This window comes from Hyposmocoma kahamanoa, unplaced genomic scaffold (assembly GCF_003589595.1).
Source record: "Hyposmocoma kahamanoa isolate Upper Pololo Valley unplaced genomic scaffold, ASM358959v1 66, whole genome shotgun sequence".
NCBI classification, from domain to species: domain Eukaryota; kingdom Metazoa; phylum Arthropoda; class Insecta; order Lepidoptera; family Cosmopterigidae; genus Hyposmocoma; species Hyposmocoma kahamanoa.
The window spans coordinates 383,225-408,657 of NW_020653854.1; the positions used below are offsets into that span (position 1 = coordinate 383,225).

General features: G+C 38.2%; 1 protein-coding gene and 1 long non-coding RNA gene across 2 annotated transcripts in view; one reads left to right on the forward strand and one right to left on the reverse strand.

Moving 5' to 3' along the window:
• Window positions 1-6,191: 6,191 nt before the first annotated feature.
• LOC113232018 lies at window positions 6,192-9,135 on the reverse strand. The gene is made up of 3 exons (XR_003310594.1): window positions 8,997-9,135; window positions 8,247-8,421; window positions 6,192-6,749 (listed from the first exon to the last, which is right to left on the reverse strand). It is a non-coding gene; the product is annotated as an uncharacterized LOC113232018 (long non-coding RNA).
• A 7,237-nt stretch (window positions 9,136-16,372) lies between these two features.
• LOC113231819 (protein timeless homolog) overlaps window positions 16,373-25,433 on the forward strand; it is a 13,120-nt gene continuing 4,059 nt past the window's right edge. The window contains exons 1-12 of the mRNA XM_026466353.1: window positions 16,373-16,626; window positions 16,913-17,096; window positions 17,958-18,092; window positions 18,222-18,478; window positions 21,266-21,463; window positions 21,536-21,718; window positions 21,805-22,092; window positions 22,161-22,430; window positions 24,712-24,792; window positions 24,863-24,975; window positions 25,058-25,253; window positions 25,310-25,420. Of these exons, the coding sequence (XP_026322138.1) occupies window positions 16,373-16,626; window positions 16,913-17,096; window positions 17,958-18,092; window positions 18,222-18,478; window positions 21,266-21,463; window positions 21,536-21,718; window positions 21,805-22,092; window positions 22,161-22,430; window positions 24,712-24,792; window positions 24,863-24,975; window positions 25,058-25,253; window positions 25,310-25,420 (2,270 nt within the window). The remainder of the gene's footprint in view (window positions 16,627-16,912; window positions 17,097-17,957; window positions 18,093-18,221; window positions 18,479-21,265; window positions 21,464-21,535; window positions 21,719-21,804; window positions 22,093-22,160; window positions 22,431-24,711; window positions 24,793-24,862; window positions 24,976-25,057; window positions 25,254-25,309; window positions 25,421-25,433) is intronic.

Genomic DNA, 25,433 nt, shown 5'->3' on the forward strand with positions numbered 1-25,433 from the left:
TTGGTATAGCGTCTGGCACGGTATGCAAGAAGACGTCGGTTCGAATCCGACCGGATCGAAGGAATTTTTTCTGAGTGTTTTTTCTGAGTGTTCGATCTTTGTATTAATAATTATAATAGATTTTTTCATTACGAATACTTTTTTTTAAATAAAATAGGTAGTTTCACAAACACTTTGGCGTAGTTGACAACATAAAACAGATCAGAGTGGCGTCGTATAAACAAGTGTACAATGAAGGCATGGTAAGAATTATAAGCACTGGAAACTAGTTTCTACAACTGTTGGTCAGTTTTAGATGGACTGCAACCCTATAACACACCCCGGACACTCCATACAACAGTCGAAAATTATTTACCTACTACTTCTACATATAGCAAGGCGCTTTCTGGACACGCGCAATGTGTGCGTGAAGTGGCAGGGTTACCAATCACTTTCTTGCACTCTTACGTTAGAGCAGCAACATAGCGAAAATGCTAACGCGAATATAGATTACTATATATACTTTGCAGAGTCCTAATAATTTCATATGTCTATTATGTATTTATATCGATGTAATATCATATTTTTCATTAATTCACGAACTAGAGTATTATTGAAGATTTATTTTAAAAGTATATTAAATGTACTTTTAAATAAGGTAACGAAGGTACTTGAAATTGCGTGTCCAAGTTGATCATCATTACTTAGTTAATAATTAGGTATATTCGCTACTTACGTATATTATTCGAAAACCCTTGTCTACTAGCGCACGAAGTCATTGCGCCTCACTATATTGATATAATAAATCTGTATGTTTTATACATACATATATTACTCTGCATTAAATAAATGAAGAAAACAATAACTTAATGAGTCTCAGACATTGACTTACAAATAAATGGACGACGGGTCTAATACAAAAACCACGAAACAAATGTCCCAAGTCAACCTATTCGAAATTTAAATTGTAATGTCATCGCAGTATCGCGCTGTTAGTCGAACAAATGAAGACTAAAACGGCGCGAAAATTTGGCGCTCTGTATACGATTTTAGCGCCTTACAAGTGCGGACACTTTTTAGCGCGGACCCGACGTCCATATAATTGTAAGTTAATGGTCTCAGACATAAGTTTTTTTACTTACTTCGTTTCATCTTTCGGAAAATGATGATAAACAGCCGTACACACCACAATTCACGACCATTATAAATAGTAACGTAAAATGATGTTTTATATTAACGTACAAGTTTCGTAATGAATAAATGAAGACTATATTCAAATATCAAAGCCGTCTTCGCGCGAAAACGGCTCGCCGGCAGCCTTGTTGTCGTTCAGTCAATGTGACCGGCAATGTGCGGGTCGTGGTGCTGTATCTAAAGCTAGGGAGGGGCGGAGAACGTCCGTTCTCTTTACTTTTTGTTCTCTGCATATAACAAAATTCCCGAACTGAAAGTTGCAGCATAAGTGTAAGCGTGGATCATAGATAAAGAAAATATCTATGGCGTGGACCCACAAGTAAAACATTTTCGTTTACCAGTAGGATTAGTACGTAGGACTGTTCCGATAGATATCTTATTTAAAAGTATATGTCCAAAATATAACATTTTAAGTGCTTTTAATATATTTTTTAAATATTGTTAGAAGCTCTCCCCCCTATTATTGTCAATCCCAAGGAATTTGATCCACAAAGTTTCACCGATAACTTTGGAAACATATGAAAGTCGTGTTTTGTCCAAGAAAATATAATCTTGAACAAAACACGAGTTTCATAAAGGCTAAAATTTAATAACCATGTCTAAGAAACGACGTTAGGTATAAAACGCCCATTTAGTTAAGCTAAAAGGAGCTTATGAGCTACAGTGGACGACGGGGCGACGTAGCAACGTACCAGTAACGTGGCGTAGCGACGTAGGCGGTTACGGCGTGCGCCACTCGCTTTACACTTATTATATTTTACGACTAATTACCTGAGATGCCGCCTCTCGGCGCGCGACCGCATCACCGCGCTTCTGTCACCGACCTCTCTAATATCATTTAAATTCACCACAAAAGAATATCACTGTTCTTTCTTAAAGTGCTTGCAGTTCCTTAGTCTGAGCGCATGATTTTTCTGTGTCACGATACAACAACAACTTTCACTTTTCAAAGTACTTACGTAGTTAAGTACATACAATGGAAGTAACTCATCTTTGAGAAAAGTCCTAAATTGTTTAACGTGAGCTTTTAGCTACTCTCGATTACCGGTAAGACGAATCATAATAATATTAAGGCAAGCATACTATTTGTTCGGTAGTCACAAAGCCAGCGAAGCGACTACAGCGGCCCTTATTTGTGACATTAGGCACACCTCGTAAAAAGCAACGAGGCGGAAACAAACGCGCTAATCTAATATAAGTCGTGTCTTCGCCTTCGCTGCCACTAACAAACAAAAGATGGAACAAAATCGTGTGTACGCACTAAATATTCCAAACGAAAATCAAAGGATGAATACTTAATTTCGGGTAATGATATCTTTGGACTCTTGTTATAACTTTACAGTATGAGCCAATATAGGCCGTTTTAATAATTGAGTACCTATTCATTTGATTATGTTAACATACGTAGTCGTGTTTGTTTTGTTAACAACCTATTTAAGAAGCAATGACTTTCCAATTCTTATATATTTTCATTTCATAGATAAACAAGTTACACTTCACAATAGTGACATTAACTGAGTGATTGCGACTCATTTGTAAACAGATTCCCCTGAAAAGAAGACGAGTGCGAAACGCCTGTGGTTGCTCCCTGTAAATAGAGATTTGTGCACATTTGTCATTTGCAATATCATAGATGCCACAAATCTGACGGGTCATTACAACGGATTTTTGTCATCCATGTGCGCAGAGGCTGTATATGGATGCACTTTAGTGTAAAATGTTTGTTTTTTGACACAGTGAAAGTAATTTATTTAAAAAAATAAACAATACTGCACTCAAAGGCTTACCTCATCTGGCAATCGATCCGATGAAATGCGAAAAAAAATATCGAGTATTTTTGTGATGCCGGTCGAAAGAGTAAATTATAGGGATTTTTAAAGATATGTCTAAACTTTCTTCTAAAAATTAAATAATGTCTCCATGAAGCGCCCTGTGAGACGCCCGTAATAGAATAGTATTATATTTGTAAAGACGACTGTCAAGTTTCTATTTTTGTGTTCTGATTTTAGTCATTAAATTGTGAAAATAGCTAAACTGGCGGTTTCTACAATTGAAAGTTTTCATGTTTTTTTGATCGGTTTTACTGAGCTGAGCCGCTTCGACATACAGTTATAAAAATACAACTATGTCTTACAAGGTCCAATATTTCATTAAATTTATAATTATGATGTTTGTCACCCTCTGTCCAATCACTCACTCAATCAACCAATCTACTAACACTTCGTGGTCAAATCAAAATAAAAAAAATCAAAAATGTTTTATTTTCAAGAAACAATCTTTACAATTTTGTGGCTCGAGAATCCCTTTTAAGTAATGAATTATACTTGTGCTAGGGATTCCCGCTCTTCCTTATTCTAAACAATATCTAAATTTAAGATTGTGTGATTAAGTTTAAAGAATATGGGCTTTAATTTGTACAAAAGGACAAAGAAAAGAAAATTAAAATTAACAAAAGATGATTAATATCAAGGAGTAAAATGTGTGAGTAGTGAGTGAGTGAGTAAGCGTGTGTGTGTATGTGTGCGAAGTGTGTTATTTGTGTTTGTGGTGATGTGTTTGAATGAACTGGATATACGTGGGTTTGCAAGTTTACAATATTTAATTTAAATAATCTAACGTGCAAATATATATAATAAACATACATGATCATATATACAATATATATATACATATATACGTATGTATATATATATATGTATATATATATATATATATATATATATATTGTGTGTATATATGTATGTATATACATTTATAGATATACACAAAAAATACATATACATACATATATACACATACCTAAACATATATACAACAACCAATGTGTTAGTAACGTGTGAGGGATTTCGTGTTTATTTTTGGTGAAGAATTATTCCAGCTCTTATAAAAGACGTTCTGTATCCTTATAATCTAATGATTGTAACCACTTTGAGAGCGTAGTTTTCAATGTCAATGTCATACAAGTTCAATGGGTGCAGATTTAGTACTTTATTTATACAGATAAAAGGACTGTCGATTAAATTGTTTACTAGCAAAGGTGGTACGTACAGTTTGATATGGTAACACAAGGTTTTTTCTTCTTCTCCTCAAAATTATGGTGTTATTGTTCTTGTACTTTTAACATAATGTTAAGTACGTATGTTTATGCGTACTTCTTGCGATATGCGAACTCAAGCGCGCAGTAGTGGCAATTATACTAATTGATAGGTACCTGCATCTTATTGACAAGAGGAAGCCTAATTTTGTACACAGCTTGATGGTCTTATGTTTGCAAAGACGTTAAATAATTGAAAAGACTATGGTCTCTAAGTAGGTATTACCGACTCTGTAGAGAGTCAATTGCAAATATCTGCCATAAAAGAAATAAGGCAATTCACGATTTTAATATAAATTGCTTACGTTAACGATTTCATACTAAATCACTGGTAATCCAGACCAAGAGAGATTTTATTTGTACTCACATTATACTAAGTATGTTAAAGCTAAATGATTTTGTAGCTAAGTAGGTACATTTATTCTTCGGTATAACCAATAGATAACACTTATATAAATAAACTACGAACTTTAATAATTTCGTGAAATTGTTACAACACACTTCGAGACTCTCTTAAAGCGAAAATTTTGGAAACATCTGAGGGATCCCAAAAAAATTTAAAATTTGCTCACCCGGGTACGTAATAAAGGCTTTCGGAACGGCACAGGAGAGCGCTACGTGAGCGGCGACGAGAATATTGAATATTCATCAATCACCAAAAACGACGTAGCACAAACATTAAGTCTCAATAGAGTCAGTGGGTAATAACCGATTCGTACGAGATTCGCGGGCACAAGTTTCATTATGTTACGCTCATTGTGCTGGCTCCCTTAGGAGAGGAAACCTTCCGACTCGACGGTACGCAATCCCTTTTATATACATCTCAGGAAAAGTCGTGTGGCGGCAAAAAATTCGACAATATACGAGAAAAATAGCGAGCAAATGGATTTTCCGTTTCTTGGAGATGACGTCTAAATCGTCCCTTTTCATTAGAAATGGCAATCCCATCAAATTAAATGTAAAAAAGTTGAGCCAGGTCTGGCGACATCTTCATGTTCCAAAGTTATGAGACCACGCACCATTTTCATGTTGTTTTTGTTCTTTGATAAACTTTTCATTAAATAAACTATTTGTATGTGATTTGGCAATTACGCAGCAAAAGGCTGTGATTCTACTCAATACTCAATATTTTATTGCAAAACCATAATGTATACAATAGGATTTTAATAACACAGAAAACCAATATTATGGACCCCGTCGGACACGCAACACAAAAGAAAGAAAAGGAGAGAGGAGCAGACCAGCTTAAAAAAATGTTTTTAACATAAAACTTACATGTTAGTGACTTTATGTACATGTATAACAATAATATATGATATACTCGTATGTGTATGAAATAATAATTGTTATATGTATAATTGACTATAGAATACTATTTATATTATATTTATGTTTATTTGGTTCCTTTTATTCCTATGGCCGTAATGTATCATCTATGAATTCATTGATATTATAGTTTAATTAGTAACTCTTTCAACTCTTTTGTAAATTGAATATCATTACTTTCGTTTATTAAGGCATTTGGTGATTTATTATACAGTTTTATAGACAAAATATAATGTACTTGTATAGTTTAGATTCAAGCGGGAAGGGCAATATTAATTTATTTTTACGGTTTTGATGGAATATCCTCACTTTTTGTATAAAAGTGTTTGTATTTGCGTACGAATTTACACATCTCAAAGATAAATATAAACAAGGTAAGGCAAGTACATTATAAATTTTTTGAATACCTAGAAATTTCTTCGTGCTGTTAGGTTGCCAAGTCACAAAATACGTTTTATATATAAAGATTTATTAGATTTATATGTTAAATGGAGCATACCTGTGTGAAATTATCACGAGTCTGGTTTTCTTCCTTTACATTTAATATAATGTAAAGGAAGAAACCTAACCTAATAAAAAGTAATAGTAGAGTAAAAAGTAATATTGCACAGTCGAATCGTTTTACGTAGGTGTTTTTTCTGAAAGATATTTAGCGGCCAACTGCTGCTGGCTGGACTTGGTTGCGCCACCGGACAAAAGGGCGAGGCCACGGAAAATAAATTTAACTCCGCGATGCAGAAATCTCAAATGGGTGAATGCCATCTGCTGCTACAGGTAGCGTAACCATTTTAGTGCTTTTGTGATTTGATGATTGTCATCACGTTTTTGCAGTGAATTCGCATACACTTTTGCATTTCACATGTTTCATTTTAACAAATCATTATCTCAAATGACCTTATGATCTTTAGTATATACCGCTCCCCGTCCTTCACAAATGCCAGCGGCTTCCTTCGTTCTCTGGACGCTGTCCTATGTAATGCCAGGAGTTTGCGTAATATCATAATTACTGGCGATCTGAATCTCGATATATGTTCCGTACCTTTGAGTGAGCAGTGCTCAGAATACTTATGTATCTTAACAGAGCACCAACTGCTGCCAGCTATCACTAAGCCAACCCGAGGTGAAGCATGTCTGGATCATTGTTTTGTAAAAAAGTCTGAAAAGACGGTAGGTATGGTTTGTCTTAGTGATATAACAGACCACTACATCTGCGTGGTAGGCACAAAGATCGGAAAAACAGATCGTCCCACAATTGCACGATCCCGTCTGAAGACGGATAACGTTGCTGTAATGGAAGAGCTTCGCCATGTAAACTGGGCGCCTATCATAGACACTTCTGATTTTGACGAGGCAGTAGAACATTTTACAAATATTATTGATTCTGCAGTAACTAACAACACACGACAGTTTACCATAACTGCCTCCGTGGCCGAACGGTTACCATACCGGACTGCCACGCAGAGGTCCCCGGGTTCGATTCCCGGACCGGGAGAAATATTTGTATGGCCTACATTTATTTCTCTCGTGAGTTTGGGTGTAATTTGTGGTTGTCTATGTGTGTGTCCATGGCACCCGCGACACAGGGTTTCCCTAGTGCGGGGCTATGTTGAGTGTGTGCGTTATTATTATTATAAGTCGTTCTAAATTTAATCTCAAACCGTGGGTCACCCTGGGTCTTATTAAATGTCAGAGGAACCGTGACCTACTACACCTTAAAGCCAAACAAAACACCTCGAATAAAACAGCTCAAAGAATCTATAAAAGATATTGCAATTTTCTTAATGGTCTCTTAAACAGACTCAAAGCTAACTATGAAAACGAAATTCTTTCTACAAACAAAGACAACTCCAGAAAGCTTTGGTCCCATATTAAAGAAATATGTCATATAAAGAAGGTGCATAACCTTCCAACTGAACTAGCTTATACAAAGTCAGACCCTCAGGCCTCTCTCAATTACTGCAATAATTACTTTGCTAATATCGGTAATAACCTGGCCAATGTTACCTTAGAAAAACTTTCCGTTACTCAGACATCCTTAGCAAATGCGGTTAACATTGAGTCGTCAAAGCCAGACTCCTTTTTCATGAACCCCACTGACATGGACGAGGTTAGCAAACTAATAAGCGACTTCAAGCGAGCTAGTTCACCGGGCATTAATAAGTGCACTCCATTACTTATTAAAACAATAAAAGATATTATAGTAATGCCTTTAACCATTGACTTACAAATAAATGGACGACGGGTCTAATACAAAAACCACGGAAAAAATGTCCCAAGTCAACCTATTCGAAATTTAAATTGTTATGTCATCGCAGTATCGCGCTGTCCGTAGAACAAATGAAGACTAAAGCGGAGTGTCGCGCTCTGTATACGATTTTAGCGCCTTACAAGTGCGGACACTTTTTAGCGCGGACCCGACGTCCATATAATTGTAAGTCAATGCCTTTAACTCATATTTTTAATCTTAGTTTATCTACTGGTGTTTTTCCAACGATCTGGAAGGTATCCCTGCTCACCCCAATTCATAAGAACGGCGACAGGAGAGATCCATGTAACTATCGTCCAATTTCACTGCTAATAATTTTCTCGAAGTTACTGGAAAAATTGGTAAACAGAAGGATTGTAGCTTACCTCGAAAAGAATGGGCTCATACCTGATAGGCAATTTGGTTTCAGGCGTGGTAAATCAACAGAGGATGCCGTGTTACTCCTGACGAATCTGATCTCTTCTGCCTTGGACAACAACAGACGCTGTCTTGGGGTGTTCCTTGATCTCACTAAGGCATTTGACACTGGGGTAATGCCGCCGATATCAATAGAATCTTTGTCCTGCAGAAACGTACAGTTAGGGCAATTTACAATCTGGGCCCCAAAGTATCTTTGAGAGATAAGTTTAAGGAAATTAACATTCTTACACTAGCCTCACAGTACATTTATGAAAATGTAATTTATGTTAAAAGGAATAGTAATTTATTTATGAAAAATAGTGACAGACATAACATTAATACGAGGAATAGAAATAAACTAGCTTTTCTTGATAGTCGTCTTCACAAAGTCAAAAAATCATTTAAGGGGCAATGTATACGCTTTTATAACAAGATTCCGGTTGATATACAAAATTTGCCTTTCACGAGGTTTAAAACTATAGTGAAACAAAAACTTTATACTAAAGGTTATTATACAACTTCTGCGTACTTGGATGACAAAAATCCGTGGTAGTAACCCGTTTAGCTCATGGAGGTAGTCTCGATCTCTGATGTTTCAAATAAAAAAAAAATATTGTAAATGTTATTTACAAAGAGCAACCCCTAGAGTTTCTTGCTCATTCTTCTCAGGGGAATCTGCCTTACGAATGAGCGGTAGAGTTTAACCATTGTGACGATTTCAAGTGTAATAATGCTTACCTATGAAATAAAGATTATTTTGAATTTGAATTTGTCTCCATTCCAATACTTTTGCAGAAACTTATCCGAGTAGGTATTAGAGGAGTAGCACACAATTGGTTTAGTAGCTACTTAACGGATAGAAGTCAATGTGTTAAAATCGGCTTGAAGATGAGCGACTGCGGTATTACCCATATGAATAATGTACTCAAAATATACCTAGTCTATTGATTTGTTCTAAAATCAAAACAACCTTCATTGTCATTTTTTTATGAATAATACAATATGATATAACGAGTTTTTAGGTTTTCGCGATTGTTATACGAAGGAAATGAAACTATTTTTCCAGATTTATATCGCGTACATTTATTTTTTCATACAAACCGACGTTTCTGACCCTTTTCTGGGCCCATGCTCACGGTTGACTGAAATCGATTTAAATCGGGAAAAATAGTTTCGTTTCTTATGTGTAATAATTGCGAAAACCTAAAAACTCGATATTTTACAGTAATTAATTAAGATAATGGCTACGGTGATCCACAAACAATTATTAACATTTAATTTTACAGGTAGTCTCGCAACGTTCCCATTCTCCGTAATAGAAAAAGTACTATATGTACATACGTATAAGAACAGTGGACTTATACAGGTATATTAAGAAGGATAATTATGCCACTATACGCCAACATTTCCAAAATGTTCGTTGAAAAGAAATAAAACAGTTCTGTACCATTTACTTTCGGTAAGAAAAAGTTGTTAAAACTTGGATAAAAAGGAAATGCTCGCGAACTTTCATGTTCAGGTAGCTTGCCGTATTGTGGAAGTTGCCAACTTGCTGGCGGATAAATAAAGCCCAAATAAGTTATAATGGCGAGTTCAAGCTGAATTACGAACATTTCTCACAATGTACTGGATATTGTTTAAGTTCCCACCTACAAAATGAATTAATAAATTGTTTGTGATTAATAAGCTGATACAATTTTGTTGTTCCTTGAAAGCCTTTTACTTGTTTTGTACTGTAAAGGTTAACGTGAATGTAAATATCTACCGAATATTAAGTCTTAAAATTATTACTCAACATTTTGCCGACGTTCTTAAGGTTTTGGGAAGTAAGTGAACTATTTAAGTAATTAATTCAAAAATATCAATTATAAAGATCAAAGAGCGGTTTGTCAGAAGATGCAAAGGGGCGGCCGATCGCTGCTAGCGCCTGTCGCTGTTCCGCGAAATTCAAAGGGATAAAAAGCTTCATCCTACCTAATCATCTTCAAACAAGCCTGTGTTGTGTACTTTTTATAATTGTATCGAAGCGAGGCTATTGGTTTAGGGTTTGCTTACTCTCTCTAATAAAGAGGCTTTTTGCTTGTTATGGGTTTTGCTCTTGTTTTACGTTAATGGGTTTTTCCTTTACCTATAGCTGATGTTGTGCCTGGTACGTACATTCTAATAAGATTAGGTTCAGGTGCACACCATAATGAAATTTGGGTTCGGTTAGGTCCTCCTCATTGAAAAACATGTAAAACGATGAGTTGCGTACGAATAGTCGCGTAATTTATAGATACAGCTAGACCCTACTAACAAAATGTAAACGTAAGCATCTAAAAGTCGATCCAATCTGCGTGCAGACAATCTCGGTTGGCCGTGAGCCAATGCGTAATATACTTACCAGTTTGCTATATTTTGTTTACTCGAAGAAACTGAGTTCTCCTAGAATATATGGAGTTCTAGTAGGTGAATTATTTTGGTAACTCGATAGGTATACCGATAGTAGACTTCTACTTCCTGCAATGTTCCTCTGCTATCCCACGCAACTAAAACTTAGATTGAATCAATGCATCAGTTTAATGTTACCTAGCTAAATCGAAATGATCCCAAAAGTACAGTAAACCAGATGTAACCAACCTTTGTAAGAGTCAATCAAGGAAATATCCGACACAAATAGCGTCACACTCATATTGCATCACGTCGTCGTCACTATCTAAGTACGCATGTAGACAGTTACCGGTTATGCTCGCACTTATTGTTGGCAGAACGCCAACGCATAGACACAGGAGGGTCCACAGGACATATCCTCTGGCACGGGACCAATGCCTGCAGGATTAGTAACACGCGAAGGATTATTTCGATAGCACTGAAGTACAGACTAGAGGACGGGCATTGAATATGTTGTTGCCCATATTATACATACCTATATATTCTATTGAGAAGAATTTACAAATAACTTACAAAACTAAACAATTAAATTCTCAAATTGATGAACCTCCCAGCTAGTCCGTATTAAACAAAGTTACCTAAAGTAGCACTTGTAAACTTACCAAGTTACAGAATCTCTAACATTCAATTTAAACATAATATAATTTAACTATTGTATTATTACTTATTTATTTTGCTAGCTTACTAAATCCCACAAAAGTTAAGTTGACCATTGTCCCCGCCGCCGCCGCCGCCGCCTTTGTTCCCCTTAATCGCACGCTTATTCATTACGCTCCCCTCCTGAAATAAACATGGATCTCAACATAAACAAAATCAAAAGAAGAAAGTAGAACAGCTATATATGGGTGAAAATTCATGCGCTAAGTAGGTACCTAACCTATGTCGCGAATTACGGAGGTGATGAAATTATGGGTATTTAAATAATGCCGAAGTCAGTATACTAACTTTCATTTGTATAATAATACTATAACTAGTATTGAGCATATCATAGTTATTTATGAATTACGGTACCATTGTTTAGGCTCAGACACGTGACAGGTCTCGCTTTAACAGAACGAATGAACAAATCGTTCGAAATGGGATATTTGCCTCGGGACTGAAAGCACGTTATACATAGGGCGCACTATAAGTTTCCGGAACTGGCCACTTACATAAACAATATTTAAAAGTAATTTAACATTTGAAAATGGAACTCTTTGGCTGTAGATTACAGTTTTTATTCATCTGACTGTCACTTGTTTTTACATTGTGGCGTCATTTTAGAAATTGGTTGTCTACATCACCATGGATTTAACTCGTGAAAATTTTCATAGTACGATTTTCTACGACTTTAAGCATAATTTAACAGCTCAGCGGAGCTTCACTCGGCTTCAAACTGCTTTTGGCGATAAAGCACCATGCAAGACGACTATTTATAGCTGATTTGCAGAATTCAAACGCGGTCGTGTGAATCTCCCTTCGAGGGTCGCCCTTCCACTGCTGTAAACAACAAAATCATCGAAGCTGTGCGCCGTATAATCAAAACAGACAGGCATGAGACATACCATGAGATTCGGGCATTTTATACATGGACATGAGTCAAATACAATCAATACTACACAAATGGCCTGAATTCATACTTAAAATTTATGTGTGTCTCAACTGTGATTCAGATGAAGAAATGAGCGATGAATAATATTACTGATGAATAAGAATGTAGTTTTTTTTAAAGTCAGTTGTGCATAATATAACCATTACATACAAACAATTATAAAAAAAGGTGGTTTTATTTAAAAAAATCCTTGTTACCCCGTGATAATTTAGGCGGAACAATTTGCCTCAAAGACGGAACAACGCGCCCCAAAGCGGGGCTGAATGTTCCGCTCCGAAATTTGTCAAAAATTTGCCTCTATGAAAAAGACTATTGAGATATTAGTAGACGTACTACTATACTATTACCAAAAGTGATAAACATTTGTTCAATATTTCCACATGTTGAAAATCAAACCCTTCATTTTCGGTATAAAACTTCAAGTTATTTGAAAATCGGAACGTTCAGTCCCGCTCTCCCCTACAGTCCCGACGTGGCACGTTGTGACTTTTATTTATTTCCAAAAATTAAGAACCAGTTACGCGGTCAACGTCACCTGAAGAGGCTGTCGAAGAGTATGAAAAATATGTTTTAGTGATTGTCACGGAGGAGTGGCATAAATTTGTTCATTCGTATGAAAAAGTGCATTAACGTTAACGGAGAATATTTTGAGAAACAATAAATTCATTTCTGACCATTTATAGTATTTTTTTCTTATTCATTCCGGATACTTATAGTGCGCCTGACGTAATTACTCAAATTTATAAAAATGGAGACTAGACTCAGCCTGGAGATTTTCATCCAGTAAGCGTTACCAGTTTCTGGTCAAAATTATGGTAAAAATTATTAGAGATCAACTGAACCAGTTTTTGAATCGGGAATGTACCTATAATGTCAACCAAACAACACGGATTTGTATTAGGTATACGGAATAGATCAACTTATTTGTGAATTAATCAATTCAATAAAAATTTAAAATGTTACAAACTTTTTAACATGTGTGAATGCAAAGAGCAAAGAACTTGACAACAAGAACCCTGTGGGCGTAGTGCACCTGGACTTTGAACGAGCTTTTGATAAAGTTATTAAAGTTTTTGCTGACGATGGAAAGTTTTTTACAAATCCTGGACTGGACAACTTCAAAAAGATCTAAAGAGTACACAAGACTGAACCAAAGATTGGATTATTAAATTGGAGAATGCATTAAAATGTAGCATTTCGCATCTCGATAACAATAACGGTTACATTATATAACTTACATTAAGGGTCGTATTCCAGAACTCTATTCAATGCTCAAGTCAGGACTTGAGTATGATTTAAAGCACTGAAAATCATACTCAAGTCCTTGCCATTAGGATCGTATTTCCAGTGCTTGAAATCATACTCCAGTCCTTGCCATTAGGGTCGTATTTCCAGTGTTTGAAATCATACTCAAGTCTGCTCAAGCCCTGACTTGAGTATTGAGTAGAGTTCTGGAATACGACCCTAAAATACCTTAGCTTCAGTCAACATTCAAATAGATGTTTGAGTTAATGTCGCATTTAATTTAAAGTAGGATGAGCACATCACTATCATAGTCAAGAAAACTAACTGCTTTATATTTATCGTACGCACATCATTCAATCTTCCTGAAACAACCTTCTTGAAAGCGGTCAGAGGAATGCAACTAAAATACCACTGGTTTTTCGTCGCAAATCTTATGAGTTGAGACCACGCGTATATCGCCTCACTGCTCTGGAGGAAAGATGCCTCCGTGGTGACCTCATCGAGATTTATGAATTTCTGATGTACCGATACAATATAGCAGACTTACGAAACATCTTTAAAAGAAAAGAAACTTCAAACCGTCACGTGTTCACCACCTCACTACTTCGTGCTCCTTTTAAAACACCTGCTGCACATTCTATATATGTATAATCTCGGCTTCACCAAACGGCAATCTAAGTTTTTTGACCATCAACAGGCGATTTGTAATTTATATAACGCCTTCGTTCGAAGTAAATTGGAAGATATACGCGCGCAGTGTAGAATCCCCATAATAAACTCTATATTGCAATGTTAGAACGAATTCAGAAATAATATTTGAGTTTTGTATAAAAAACTTTATGGGACTATACTTATATGCCTATACCTATACATTTTTCTATATCTATACATTTTTTTGGGAATGGTGTCGCATTGTGATCGCGAAATTTCTAAAATATATTTTTAATTTAATAAGAGAATATACAATTAACCCTCATTTATTGGCTCAAATTTCTTTTTTTATCCCGCCAATATCACGTTACGTCCTTCGTCAGCGCAAATACACTCTTTTCAATTTTCATTTGACCCGCACAATGACTAGGACGGACTCTATTCTTCGAAGCCCTAGCAATGATATTGATGTGGTCAGTAACACTGAATAAAAATTTTTAACATACGCTGGTTAGGTACTATTTGGAGACGGTCATCGCCCAAAGCTCTGTGGTCCAAATCCCGCAGCTTATCTTTGGACGGTGATCGACTCAACCTTTATATGACTATGACTTATATGTTTAGTTCTAATTGTAAGTGTAAATTGTACAAAATAAATAAACATTATTTTTTCAGCAACAAAGTGGTGTATAAGTGGAACATGATACCGAAAGATGTTGTCTCTGCTGTCTCTGTTAATGCCTTCAAAAACAAGCTATAGTCGTCACCAAATAAGAGGCCAAATTTGACACTTGTCATCGTAACGCGAATAGGGATCTGGACTAATCACATTGTACGATTTTCACGAGAAATCAATTCAAAATTTTAAGAGTTTGTGATTGTTTAGATTATTTTTCGGTTCATTGTTGTTCAGGGGGCCTAAAAGGCCAAATCGTGCAATTCTGTTAAAAGCAATTCATTTACATAATTCCTTGCAATTCTGTAGCAATTTCTCTAATTTTCATAAGATTGTCCCACATTCCGATGAATTGTATCCAATTCTTTTAATTTTGATTTTTTAATATTCATAAATGGTTAATTACGAGAATTTAGTGTAAATAAGTATGTTCGTCGATGATACAACTACATAAAAAGTAAAAATTATCAAGAAACCAAGGATTTCATACATTTTCAATTATTCGGCTGGCAATAAGTTAGAAGTTGTCAATGTCAAAAACAAACAATCTTAAAAATAATGTTCATTATTTTTTCTAATATTTTTAAAACATTTTTTCCGAGAAATCGAAGTGACTTGGTGAAATTCGGCGATTAATTGCTTACAACAAAACTATTATTTAAAAAAAACAGCTTGAGGACGTAACTGGGGGTTTACTCTCGATCTCCGTCCGACATCCGTCCGAAACAATTACAAATAAGTAATATTCGACAAAATTAAAAGACACGTATCAAGTATGAAGCTTCATTCGCATCAGGCGTCTTTTCATTTGGTCAAGTATTGCTTATTTGGCAGTAATTGTTTCGGACGGATGTCGGACGGAGATCGAGAGCAGAGCCCCTGTTTTCAGGACGTTTCGGGGTAACTCAAAATTGCATTTTATTTTGGAATTCGTGCGAAAACTACTTCAAAAATGTTTTGTCATATTATATAATGATTCAATAAAATTTATGTATATGTTTAAATCTCAATTATGCTAATAATTGTTTGTTTATTGTTTCGTTGATCGCATTCAAAGTTACATACTATCGCCTTCTTTAGCTGTCAAATTTGGCCTCGTATTTGGTGACGACTATAGGTACTGACAACTGGCTGGCTAGAGCGAATCAGTGCTAAAAAGTCAACTGAATCCAAAACACACGATATAAATTTGAACACTGTGTGATGTAGACGTACTAGCAAAATGTGCTCGTCATAATCATAATCAAATAAATAAAATAGTAAATAAAATAAAGATCACAATTTTTTAATATGTACTGTAATCCAAAACCTTAAAATAAAAAAGAAAGGAATTCGCGGGTTTTTTTACGTCATCTGACATTCGCTTTCGTAAAATAATTTCGATATATTTTGTATTAAGTCTATCGATGGACTAAATTAACATTAGAAGAGCGATTAAAAAATTAGTATATATGAACTGTACTCACGATTAATAATTGAGCAAACTTGAAGTGATACTAGTGTCAATAGTGTTATAGTAAAATGACTTCGATGCTGTCTGCTGAACTTTCGGCGACTTGCAATGCTCTTGGAACTTTTGATAAAAAAACGGGAAAATACTTGATAGACGAGTATACTCTGAACACTGTGAAAGATCTAATACGATACTTGCGTCGAGATGGCGAAGAGCACGAGATCCGACGACATCTCGGACAGACGAAGGTGTTACAAACCGATTTGTTACCTATGCTGATTGATCATTGGGAGAACGCTGAACTCTTCGATGTCACTTTGAGGTTGGCTCTGTTCACTGGCATTGTTCGTAGCGAAAGATATTGCTTCAAAAATTCACATAATTCATTGCCTATTTTTACTTGTGCCTACAGCCATTGCGCAAAGACGTGCTAAATTCAAATTATAGACTAAAGCAAGTCTCAGTTTTTAGAGTCATCTTGTATACAAACAGTCGTTTAATCTTATTATGAGTCGACTATTTGAAATTGAGTGGTTTTTAGTAACTTAGTGTACTTTGTTGGAATTTAGCCGCACAAATCAAATAAATGTTAATTGAATACTCTCTAGGCTCTTAGTGAACTTGACAAACCCAGCACTGCTTTTGTACCATGAGGAAGTGCCTGTGGAGAGGACTGCAAGGCACAACTACCTGCAGATACTTTCCCACCTGCAGAACTACAAAGACGAAACATTTACAAAGGTGGATACTTGGAATGTATTTGCTAAGAAGCTTGCGAAGATACTGGAGATCGTGAGTATATTTATATTCTCTTTATAAATGCTATTATTAATAGGCAGTTTCCAATGATAAAGTTAACACCTCTGTCAATTGCTGGCAGCTGCGGGTGAATTACTTCTGTAATGATTTGTTCAAAATACATGTATGAAGCCACAGTTTTGGTAAAAAAAAATTTACATTTATTGACACTAACTAGAAGTTATAGAAATATTCATTGATTACTCTTCTAAAAAACTGGACTGAATTACTTCGGTAACTGCACTGACTTGATGACGACATCACTGTGATTAGATTCTATGTTTAGAGTCACTTTAAATTTTCTCTGCATGGACTTGTAAGCATTAGAGACAGAATGCGTAACTTTGATCCAAGTTACTTCATTGTATTATTATCTCAACTATTATTTTTAATACTTTGCAAATATTTATACAAATGGAAGTAAATTTATTTGCTACCCTGCGAACTCAACGAAGGTTAAACCACGTAAAGTTGCTGTGCTTGTGTTGAATATTTTTTTATGTAGTTAATTTTCCCACCTTTTCTTCACATAAATTTAAATAAATAACACAAGCATAATTACAGTCACAGTCACCACCACCAAAAATATAACCGACACGTGTTTTGCCTCTCTACGAGGCATCCTCAGGGTTTGTTGATTATCCGACGCTCGGCCAAGAAACGCCAACGAAGGGAAATGAACTGCCTGAAAAAAATATTCAACACAAGCGCAGCAAGTTTACTCTATTAACCTAGTTCACTAGTAGCAAATTAATTTACTTCCATTTTTATTGACATCCACAAAGTAATGCCTGAATCTATTAATTATTTAAAAATTTTTTTTATTAATTTAATTCAATATTGTAACATTAATAGGATTGGAGCGAAAGAGATGAAGACACAGGTCTTGTAATTGAAAGAATTCTGATTCTGATCAGGAATGTGCTACATGTGCCTGCGGATCTGGACAGAGAACGAAGGCCTGAAAATGATGCCAGTGTCCATGATCAGGTAGGAATTGAAAAATCTCCATATATATAAATAATAAAAATTAAGATTAGCTCCTCCTAGAGCTATTCTTAATTTTTATTATTTATAAATTATGGAAGTACTAAGTTAATACATAATTATAACTTTTAGGTGCTCTGGGGACTCAATCAATCAGGAATCCTGGATATATTATTGTACATGTCCTCGGAGAACGAAAAACAGTATTTCATGCACATTTTGGAAATTGTGTCGCACCTGCTGCGCGAACAGAATCCCAGCGCGCTGGCCGACGCGGCGCTGCGCCGTAGTGGCCAGGAGAAGTTGCGCGATGATCAAGAGCTGTTGGCCTTGCGGGCCTCCGAGAGCAAGCAGCGGCTTGATAAAATTAGACAGTATTCTGCTGCGAGGTACAGACTCGTGTAACAAGTTCATAATTCATGAGCTATTTTTGTATTACATCATTAAGATTTGTATTACATATAATAATGAGAGTTACAATTAGGTATGACTACTTCTGCATATGGTTGCATCTCATTAATTTACAGACAGTAATGCAATCAGCCACAGCCAACAGTTTGTGTACTTTGAAACTGAAACAAACAGAATTTTAAGCTGATTGAGAAAATCATCTGACAGCAGTACAACTAGTAATATGGTTTGGTGCTGAACAAAAAGAAACCCATTCTAAAGCTCTGGCTATTTTTAAATTAAATTAAATCTTATTAATTTAATTAATTGTAAAATCTAATATATTCTTACTAAATGAGCACTACAACATTTAATCCAATGTGTTTTGGGAGGCCAAGGTACACAAAGGCCCACAGCTTATGAAGCTTTGAGATTACTGGTTAATTTGCTGTCCAGGAATATGTGTATAATGCAGCCATGGATTCTATCACACATCAGATGAGAAGGCAATGAAATAGTAGATAGTTTTAGTTAGCAAGAGAAGCTATCACAGAATCCAGGGAGCCGTCATATAAACCTCTTGCTGCAGAAATCATCCCATTTGTAAGAGAGCTAAATATGGATATGTGGATTAAAATCTATGGCGAGATTTCTGCAGTGAAAGGAATTTGGTACAACACTGTTCAAGTGCGTCCACCGCGAAAACCCTCGTTTGTGGACGGAGCACTTTCTAGAAATGCATTAGTCTTGGCTTTTAGACTAAGTACTGACCACCTTCCCTCAAATAAATTCTACCGTCTAATAAGAAGAGTAGAATCTCCACTATGTAAATTCTATAACAAACTTGAAGATTTACTACATTTAATGGAATGTGACCATTATGTAGCTCTAAGAAACCAATTTTAATTAGGGGATATTTGGCACATTGGGGAGTTAATAATAATAATAATAACGCACACACTCAACATAGCCCCGCACTAGGGAAACCCTGTGTCGCGGGTGCCATGGACACACACATAGACAACCACAAATTACACCCAAACTCATGAGAGAAATAATTGTAGGCCATACAACTATTTCTCCCGGCCCGGGAATCGAACCTGGGACCTCTGCGTGGCAGTCCGGCATGGTAACCGTTCAGCCACGGAGGCAGTTAAATACTCATATGCGAGCCCTTGTCTCCATTGCGAGGAGACACGATATGGTAGAATAATCCACAGGGATTGACATCACAAGGCCGACATTGACACCCAAGTCTTAAGGCTTTATTAAAAATAAGATTAAAAAAAGATCGCATGGAACTTTTCATATGAAATCTTAATGCTTTAAATTAAAATTTTGATCTTATTCTATTCTATAATCTGTGTATTAATGCAACAAAAATGACTCGGGATATTAACGGCGTATATGATGTCAGTACAACTAATGAACATATAGTGTATTTTTGTTTTGCCTGACAAATGAGCATCCACATAGACAACTAGAAACACAGGGAATTATGACGAGTCGTGAGCTGTTGAAATTGATCCATCACAAACTGCAGAGGCATTAGTAACGTAATTTGACTGTACTAACCAAAATAGACAATTGGCAAAAAAAAACAATAATGGGTAAGACATGAAATGTCCAAATTACAATGGGCCTCCCGTGTTAAAGCTTGCACTGTCTTATTGAATCTACTCATGACTTGTGATGAAAAATGGACTCTTTGTTGTAATTGCAAACAGTCAACAGTGGTTCAACCAAAATGACAAGCCCTGTGTCCAAAAACGAAACATACCCATAGAAGATTGTTGTAACTGTTTGGTAGCCCAGCTACAGAATAATCCACCGTTCATCCAGCTTCCTTTGATCTGGTACAACCATGACAGCCAATCAATTGATGATATTTTGATTACATAAATTTTATTTTCAACATGTCTCAATGTGGCAGTTTCCTGTCTGCCATTTCAAGTATCTATTATTAAGGTGACCGTTAACTGGTCTATTGTGATCGATCACCACTAGTCTAATTACAGTTCGAAGCCAAGGTCAACAGCATTAATGGGCTGAAGGACTTTCTGGCTCCAACAGTTCTTATGTCCTCTCGTGGCCTGTGCTTTCCCCACTATGAAATTTCGTACGCTCATGAGGGGTGAGGAGATGCTCTTCATCCACCTCAAAGTACACTACACTCTCTATTTTCTCTCTGCCCAGTATTTAAATGTGCTCGTTCGAGGCACAATGGCGTATTAAGGCTCTAGTCAACATTCTGATGCCATTCATGTCCAGTGACAGCTTCTCTACAGTGTTTGGCATGTAGGCAGCTATTAGGGTTTTCGAATGCTCAAGACCCTTGTGTGTGTTCAGCAATCTATAAAGGGTTCGGGACCAATAAAGGCTTAGCACCAGCTTTTGTCAATTCATCAGTTGCCTCATTACCTTCTAATGGTATGTGGAATCTGGAGGACTACGCTAAATTTAAAGTTAAAAAAACTGCCTGGCTTCGATCTCATAAGAAAAGAACCTTAGAAGAATGACTATTATAGTATTCTTAACAATACTGTATAATAAAAGTTTAAGAGTACACATTCCCATTTACCGTTCGAAAGTCTCGCTTAATTTTTATGATCTATACCAGATGGAAATACCAAAACCCCTAATCAAATGACGTTATACGAACCCATTAATGCATTATAGAAGTAAATCAGATTTGTGATTTACTATTTAATCGGTCCTTTTTCAATTCAATGCACATGTGGGCGTGTAGTAAAAAGTCATCTGAAACATATTCTTATCATCACTAGGCATTCTCGGTTTGGAGGCACTTATGTGGTGCAAAACATGAAGTCAATATCAGAAAACGAGCTGATCAGCTTCAAGCCGCTAACCGAGTTCTCCAAGCTGGACTTCAGCGGCAGTAAGAAGTCAAAACTCGTGAGACCAAAGAACAGGAGACCCGTCGAAAGCGGAATATTGGAGAGGAGATCGGCATTCGCTGTAAGGTAAAAGTTCGGGCTGTTGCGTTAGGACAAAATGCAGCACGAAGAGATCACTGCGAGTGTCGTCGATTTCAGACTGTTCCTGAAGGAGTTCTGCATCGAGTTCCTGAACAGCTCGTACAACCCGCTGATGCGCCACGCGAAGGACGTGCTGGTCCGGGCCCGCGCCCAGCAGAACGACGAGTCCTACTACCTCTGGGCCCTCAAGTTCTTCATGGAGTTCAACAGGGCGCACGACTTCCGAATCGGACTAGTCAGGTCGGTGCGTCGCCGACGTCGTCGGTCGGAGAGGAAGCCGACGTCCGACGTCGCCCCGTTCACGACGACTACGTTTTCCACCGCAGCGAGACCGTGTCGGTGCCGACGTTCCACTTCGTCCAGCAGCAGATGGAGAAGTACTGCGACACGCTGAAGGTGGAGAAGAAGCGACCCTGGCCGTGGGTGCGGCGCCTGCATCTGGCGCTGCGGGCCTACAAAGAGCTGCTGCAGACGCTGTGGGCCATGGGCGCCGACGCCGCGGCCGACGTGCGTGATTCCGCTCGTGTCTTCCAGAGCAACATCTTCTACGTGCCGGAGTACCGCGAGTTCATCCTCGCCCTCTTCCTCGATTACGACGAGACCAAAATGCCCAGGTCCGTCTTCCGCCGGGTCAGGAGGAGGCGCCGAGGGCGGACTTGTGATTCGAGCGCTCTCGCCGCAGGTCGTACTTGGAGGACTTGCTGGAGACGGTGCACCTGTTCCTGAAGATGCTGGAGCGCTTCTGCAAGAAAACGGGGCTGGTCGTCCAGAAGAGGGTCAGGAAGAAGGCGAAAAGTAAAAGTATGCGTCCGAGTGCTGTCGCCGCAGAGAGGCCGCGCGGGGCCCCCGCCGCGCCCTGGGAGGCGGCGCGCGCGCAGCTGGCGGCCGTGCTGCGGCGAGGCGCGCCGGCGAGGGCGCCCTGCGACGCCGCCGCGCCGCTACCACGCCAGAGGTCCGCGCTTGTCTCACCTGATGGAAAGTGACGAGCGTGCACACTCTTCACTCTCGCCTTCAAAATGCCCAAGTTGTAACGTTCAGGGAACAAGTTCGCAGGCAGGGAATTCCACTCCGTAGCCGTTCGCCACATAAATATGGAAGCGTAACGCTTCGTGCGAATCTTTGGAATATCCACAACACAACGGTGAAACCCAAGCCTACGCCTAATCCTCCGGTGGTGGAAAGGGGAAGGCGGAATTACATCGTGTAGTCCCATCGCACACTCTCCGTGATATATCCTGTAAAATACCGATAAGCGGGCAACTTTACGGCGGTGTTCAATAAGCAAATTTAAGCCTCTCGCTACTGTTGTCAATTGAATCCAAGGTGACCAGTTGGTATATAGAGCCATCCCAAAGACGGCAGCAGTACTCCATGCACGACCGGACTTGTGCTTTGTACAGCTGAAACAACGGTCCCGGTGTAAAGTAACGCCTCACCCTAGAAAGAATCCCAAGCTTCGTTACTGGACGACTTCGTGATATATCCGTATGGATATATCATGAAAAGTCGGAGTCAGCTCAAAAGAACTCCGTTTTGTGGAGAATAGACACACCTGCGTTTTCGTAACGATAAATTGGCATGACAAGATTGGCATCGCCCCAATCGGGGACTGTCTTGAGTGTCAAATCCAAAAGGCTAACCGTGGACTCTCGACAAGACTAGATTTCCTCTCCACTGAGAGTCAAGTTGGTCAAGTACCTATCTACAACTGTGCTGTCATCAGCATACGCAAAGGTACCTAGAATTAACATCATTGATATGCGGCAGAAAGAGAGTTGCAGACAGTACGGAACCCTGAGGAACTCCGGCTATCTATCCCGGTATTCGGTTCTCTTTCTTTTAGAATTCGAAATTATTTTACGGTGACTATTTTACTCGATAAGACGAACGGCGCCGACTCCTATAACACCGTATTTTTATTAGCGCGGAAGCTTCCCTTTATTATTATTATTATTATATAATACAAATATAAAAATTTATTACTGTTATTATACTACTGGACGTTAAATGAATGAATGCCGTAATTCAGTATTGTCGAGAGTCCACGATTAGTCGTTTGGATTTGACACTTACGGCAGTCGGTGAGACTAATCTTTATTTCATAGGTAAGCAAATCACACTTGAAATCGTCACACTGTATATAACGAAGTGTACAAAGGAAATATCGGGGGACTATATGTAGGCTGAGGTCCCATGTTAATATGGCGAACGGCTATGGAGTGGAATTCCTTGTCTGCAGGTGCCATTACTTGGGTCTTTTCAAGGCGAGAGTGACTAGGCATCATAAGTAAGTGTGCATCCTCCATCGTCACTTTTCATCAAGTACGGCTGAGGTCAAATACGTATTTATTATTTATTTATTCATTAAAAAAATATGTTTCTAGCTGACAATATCTTAAAATTAGTTTTTTTTAACTGTGATGTTACACAATATTTCTTGTTTATACACCAAAACATTCGTCTGCCACGTGGTGAATAAGAGTTGGGATACATTTCATAAAAAAAAATTATTTACACACATATCATAAACCCTCTATGATGTGTTCAAAAACCGCAAATTACGACCAGCGTGAAGATAAACTGTTTTGTTAAAACAAATTTTTTATCTGTGAAAATGTTATTATTGCATTAAACGCTTACCGCGAAAAACCAAGAGAAATGAGAAAAAAAAACATCAAATTCAACTTTATTATTACATTCAAATTTCGAACATCTCTGAAAAACAAAACAATTTGATTTGACGTCAATCTCAATACCAGTCGAGATGAAGTTTTATTCGAAATGAGATGTCAATAGTAAAACAAATTTGACAAATTTCACACGTTACTTGATATCGAACGATATTATAGTTGGGGCTGACTGTAGTTTATCTATGAATTTTAAAAAACTACGATTGTGTGACATGCGTGAGAAAAGTTTTTGTTTGCCGCCGTTTCGTCAGCCGTAACATGCGATTCTTCAACACGTCATAGAGGGCTTATAATATGTGTATAGATAATGCAGTGTGTGTAACTACATAATTAAGCATTAAAACCTCATATCGTTTCATGAACCTGCACTCGTGTTTTGATGCCTTTGATTATGTAACAGTCCTAACCTTTATGCTGGTCGTAATTTGCGGTATTTGAATACATTATAGGGAGTTCATGTATAGGTAAAGTATTATTTTGTTGGTTGTAAATTAAACATAAATTTTGGAAGCGCAAGGAAAAGGTGTACTGTTTGTTTTGCAGGGAGGATTGTATGAAGAACATCCAGAAGAGCATGCGAGAGTTCAAGTTCGAGGACGCCGTCGGAATGTTTCGCGCCGCAAGGTCGGTCGACGCTCGTGAATCTTTCGATTTAGTAGTTCTTTCTCCGTTAAACCGATCTTGTCTGCACCAGGGAGCTGTGGCCCGAAGAGGGGATCTTCGGAGCCGACGGAATCGCGGAAGACGAGGAGCTCGAAATGCTCGAGACCGTTTACAACGCCGATTTGGGCGGCGACGACGCCGTCGGTCGGTACCTGTTCGTCGTCACAGAGATGAACAAAAAACGGGCGCGGGCACTCGAGTTAGAAAAAAGGAAAATTCGTTGCAGAGCCGGCGAGCGAGGGCGCGGACGAAAGGCGAGACGAGTCGGGCGGGGACAGCGAAGAAGGTACCGCGGGGCGGTCGGCGGTCGCGCGCGCGGCGTCGGGTCTCGAGCCGCGGAATCGTTCGGTTTCAGGCGAGGGCGAGGGCGCGGAGGAGACGCGGGCCGAGGCGGACTTCGACTTCCTGGAGTTCGTGCACCGGTGAGTGTTTCGGGGCGGGCGTGTCGGCGCGGGCGACGCTGACGGCGGCCTTGCAGGTGGTGCCAGCCGCGCGCGGTGGGCGCGTGCGTGGCGGCGCTGCGGCACCTGGAGCGGCGGCCGCGGCCGGCGCACTGCGCGCTGCGCCTGCTGCACCGCGTGGCGCGCCAGTGCGGGCGCGCG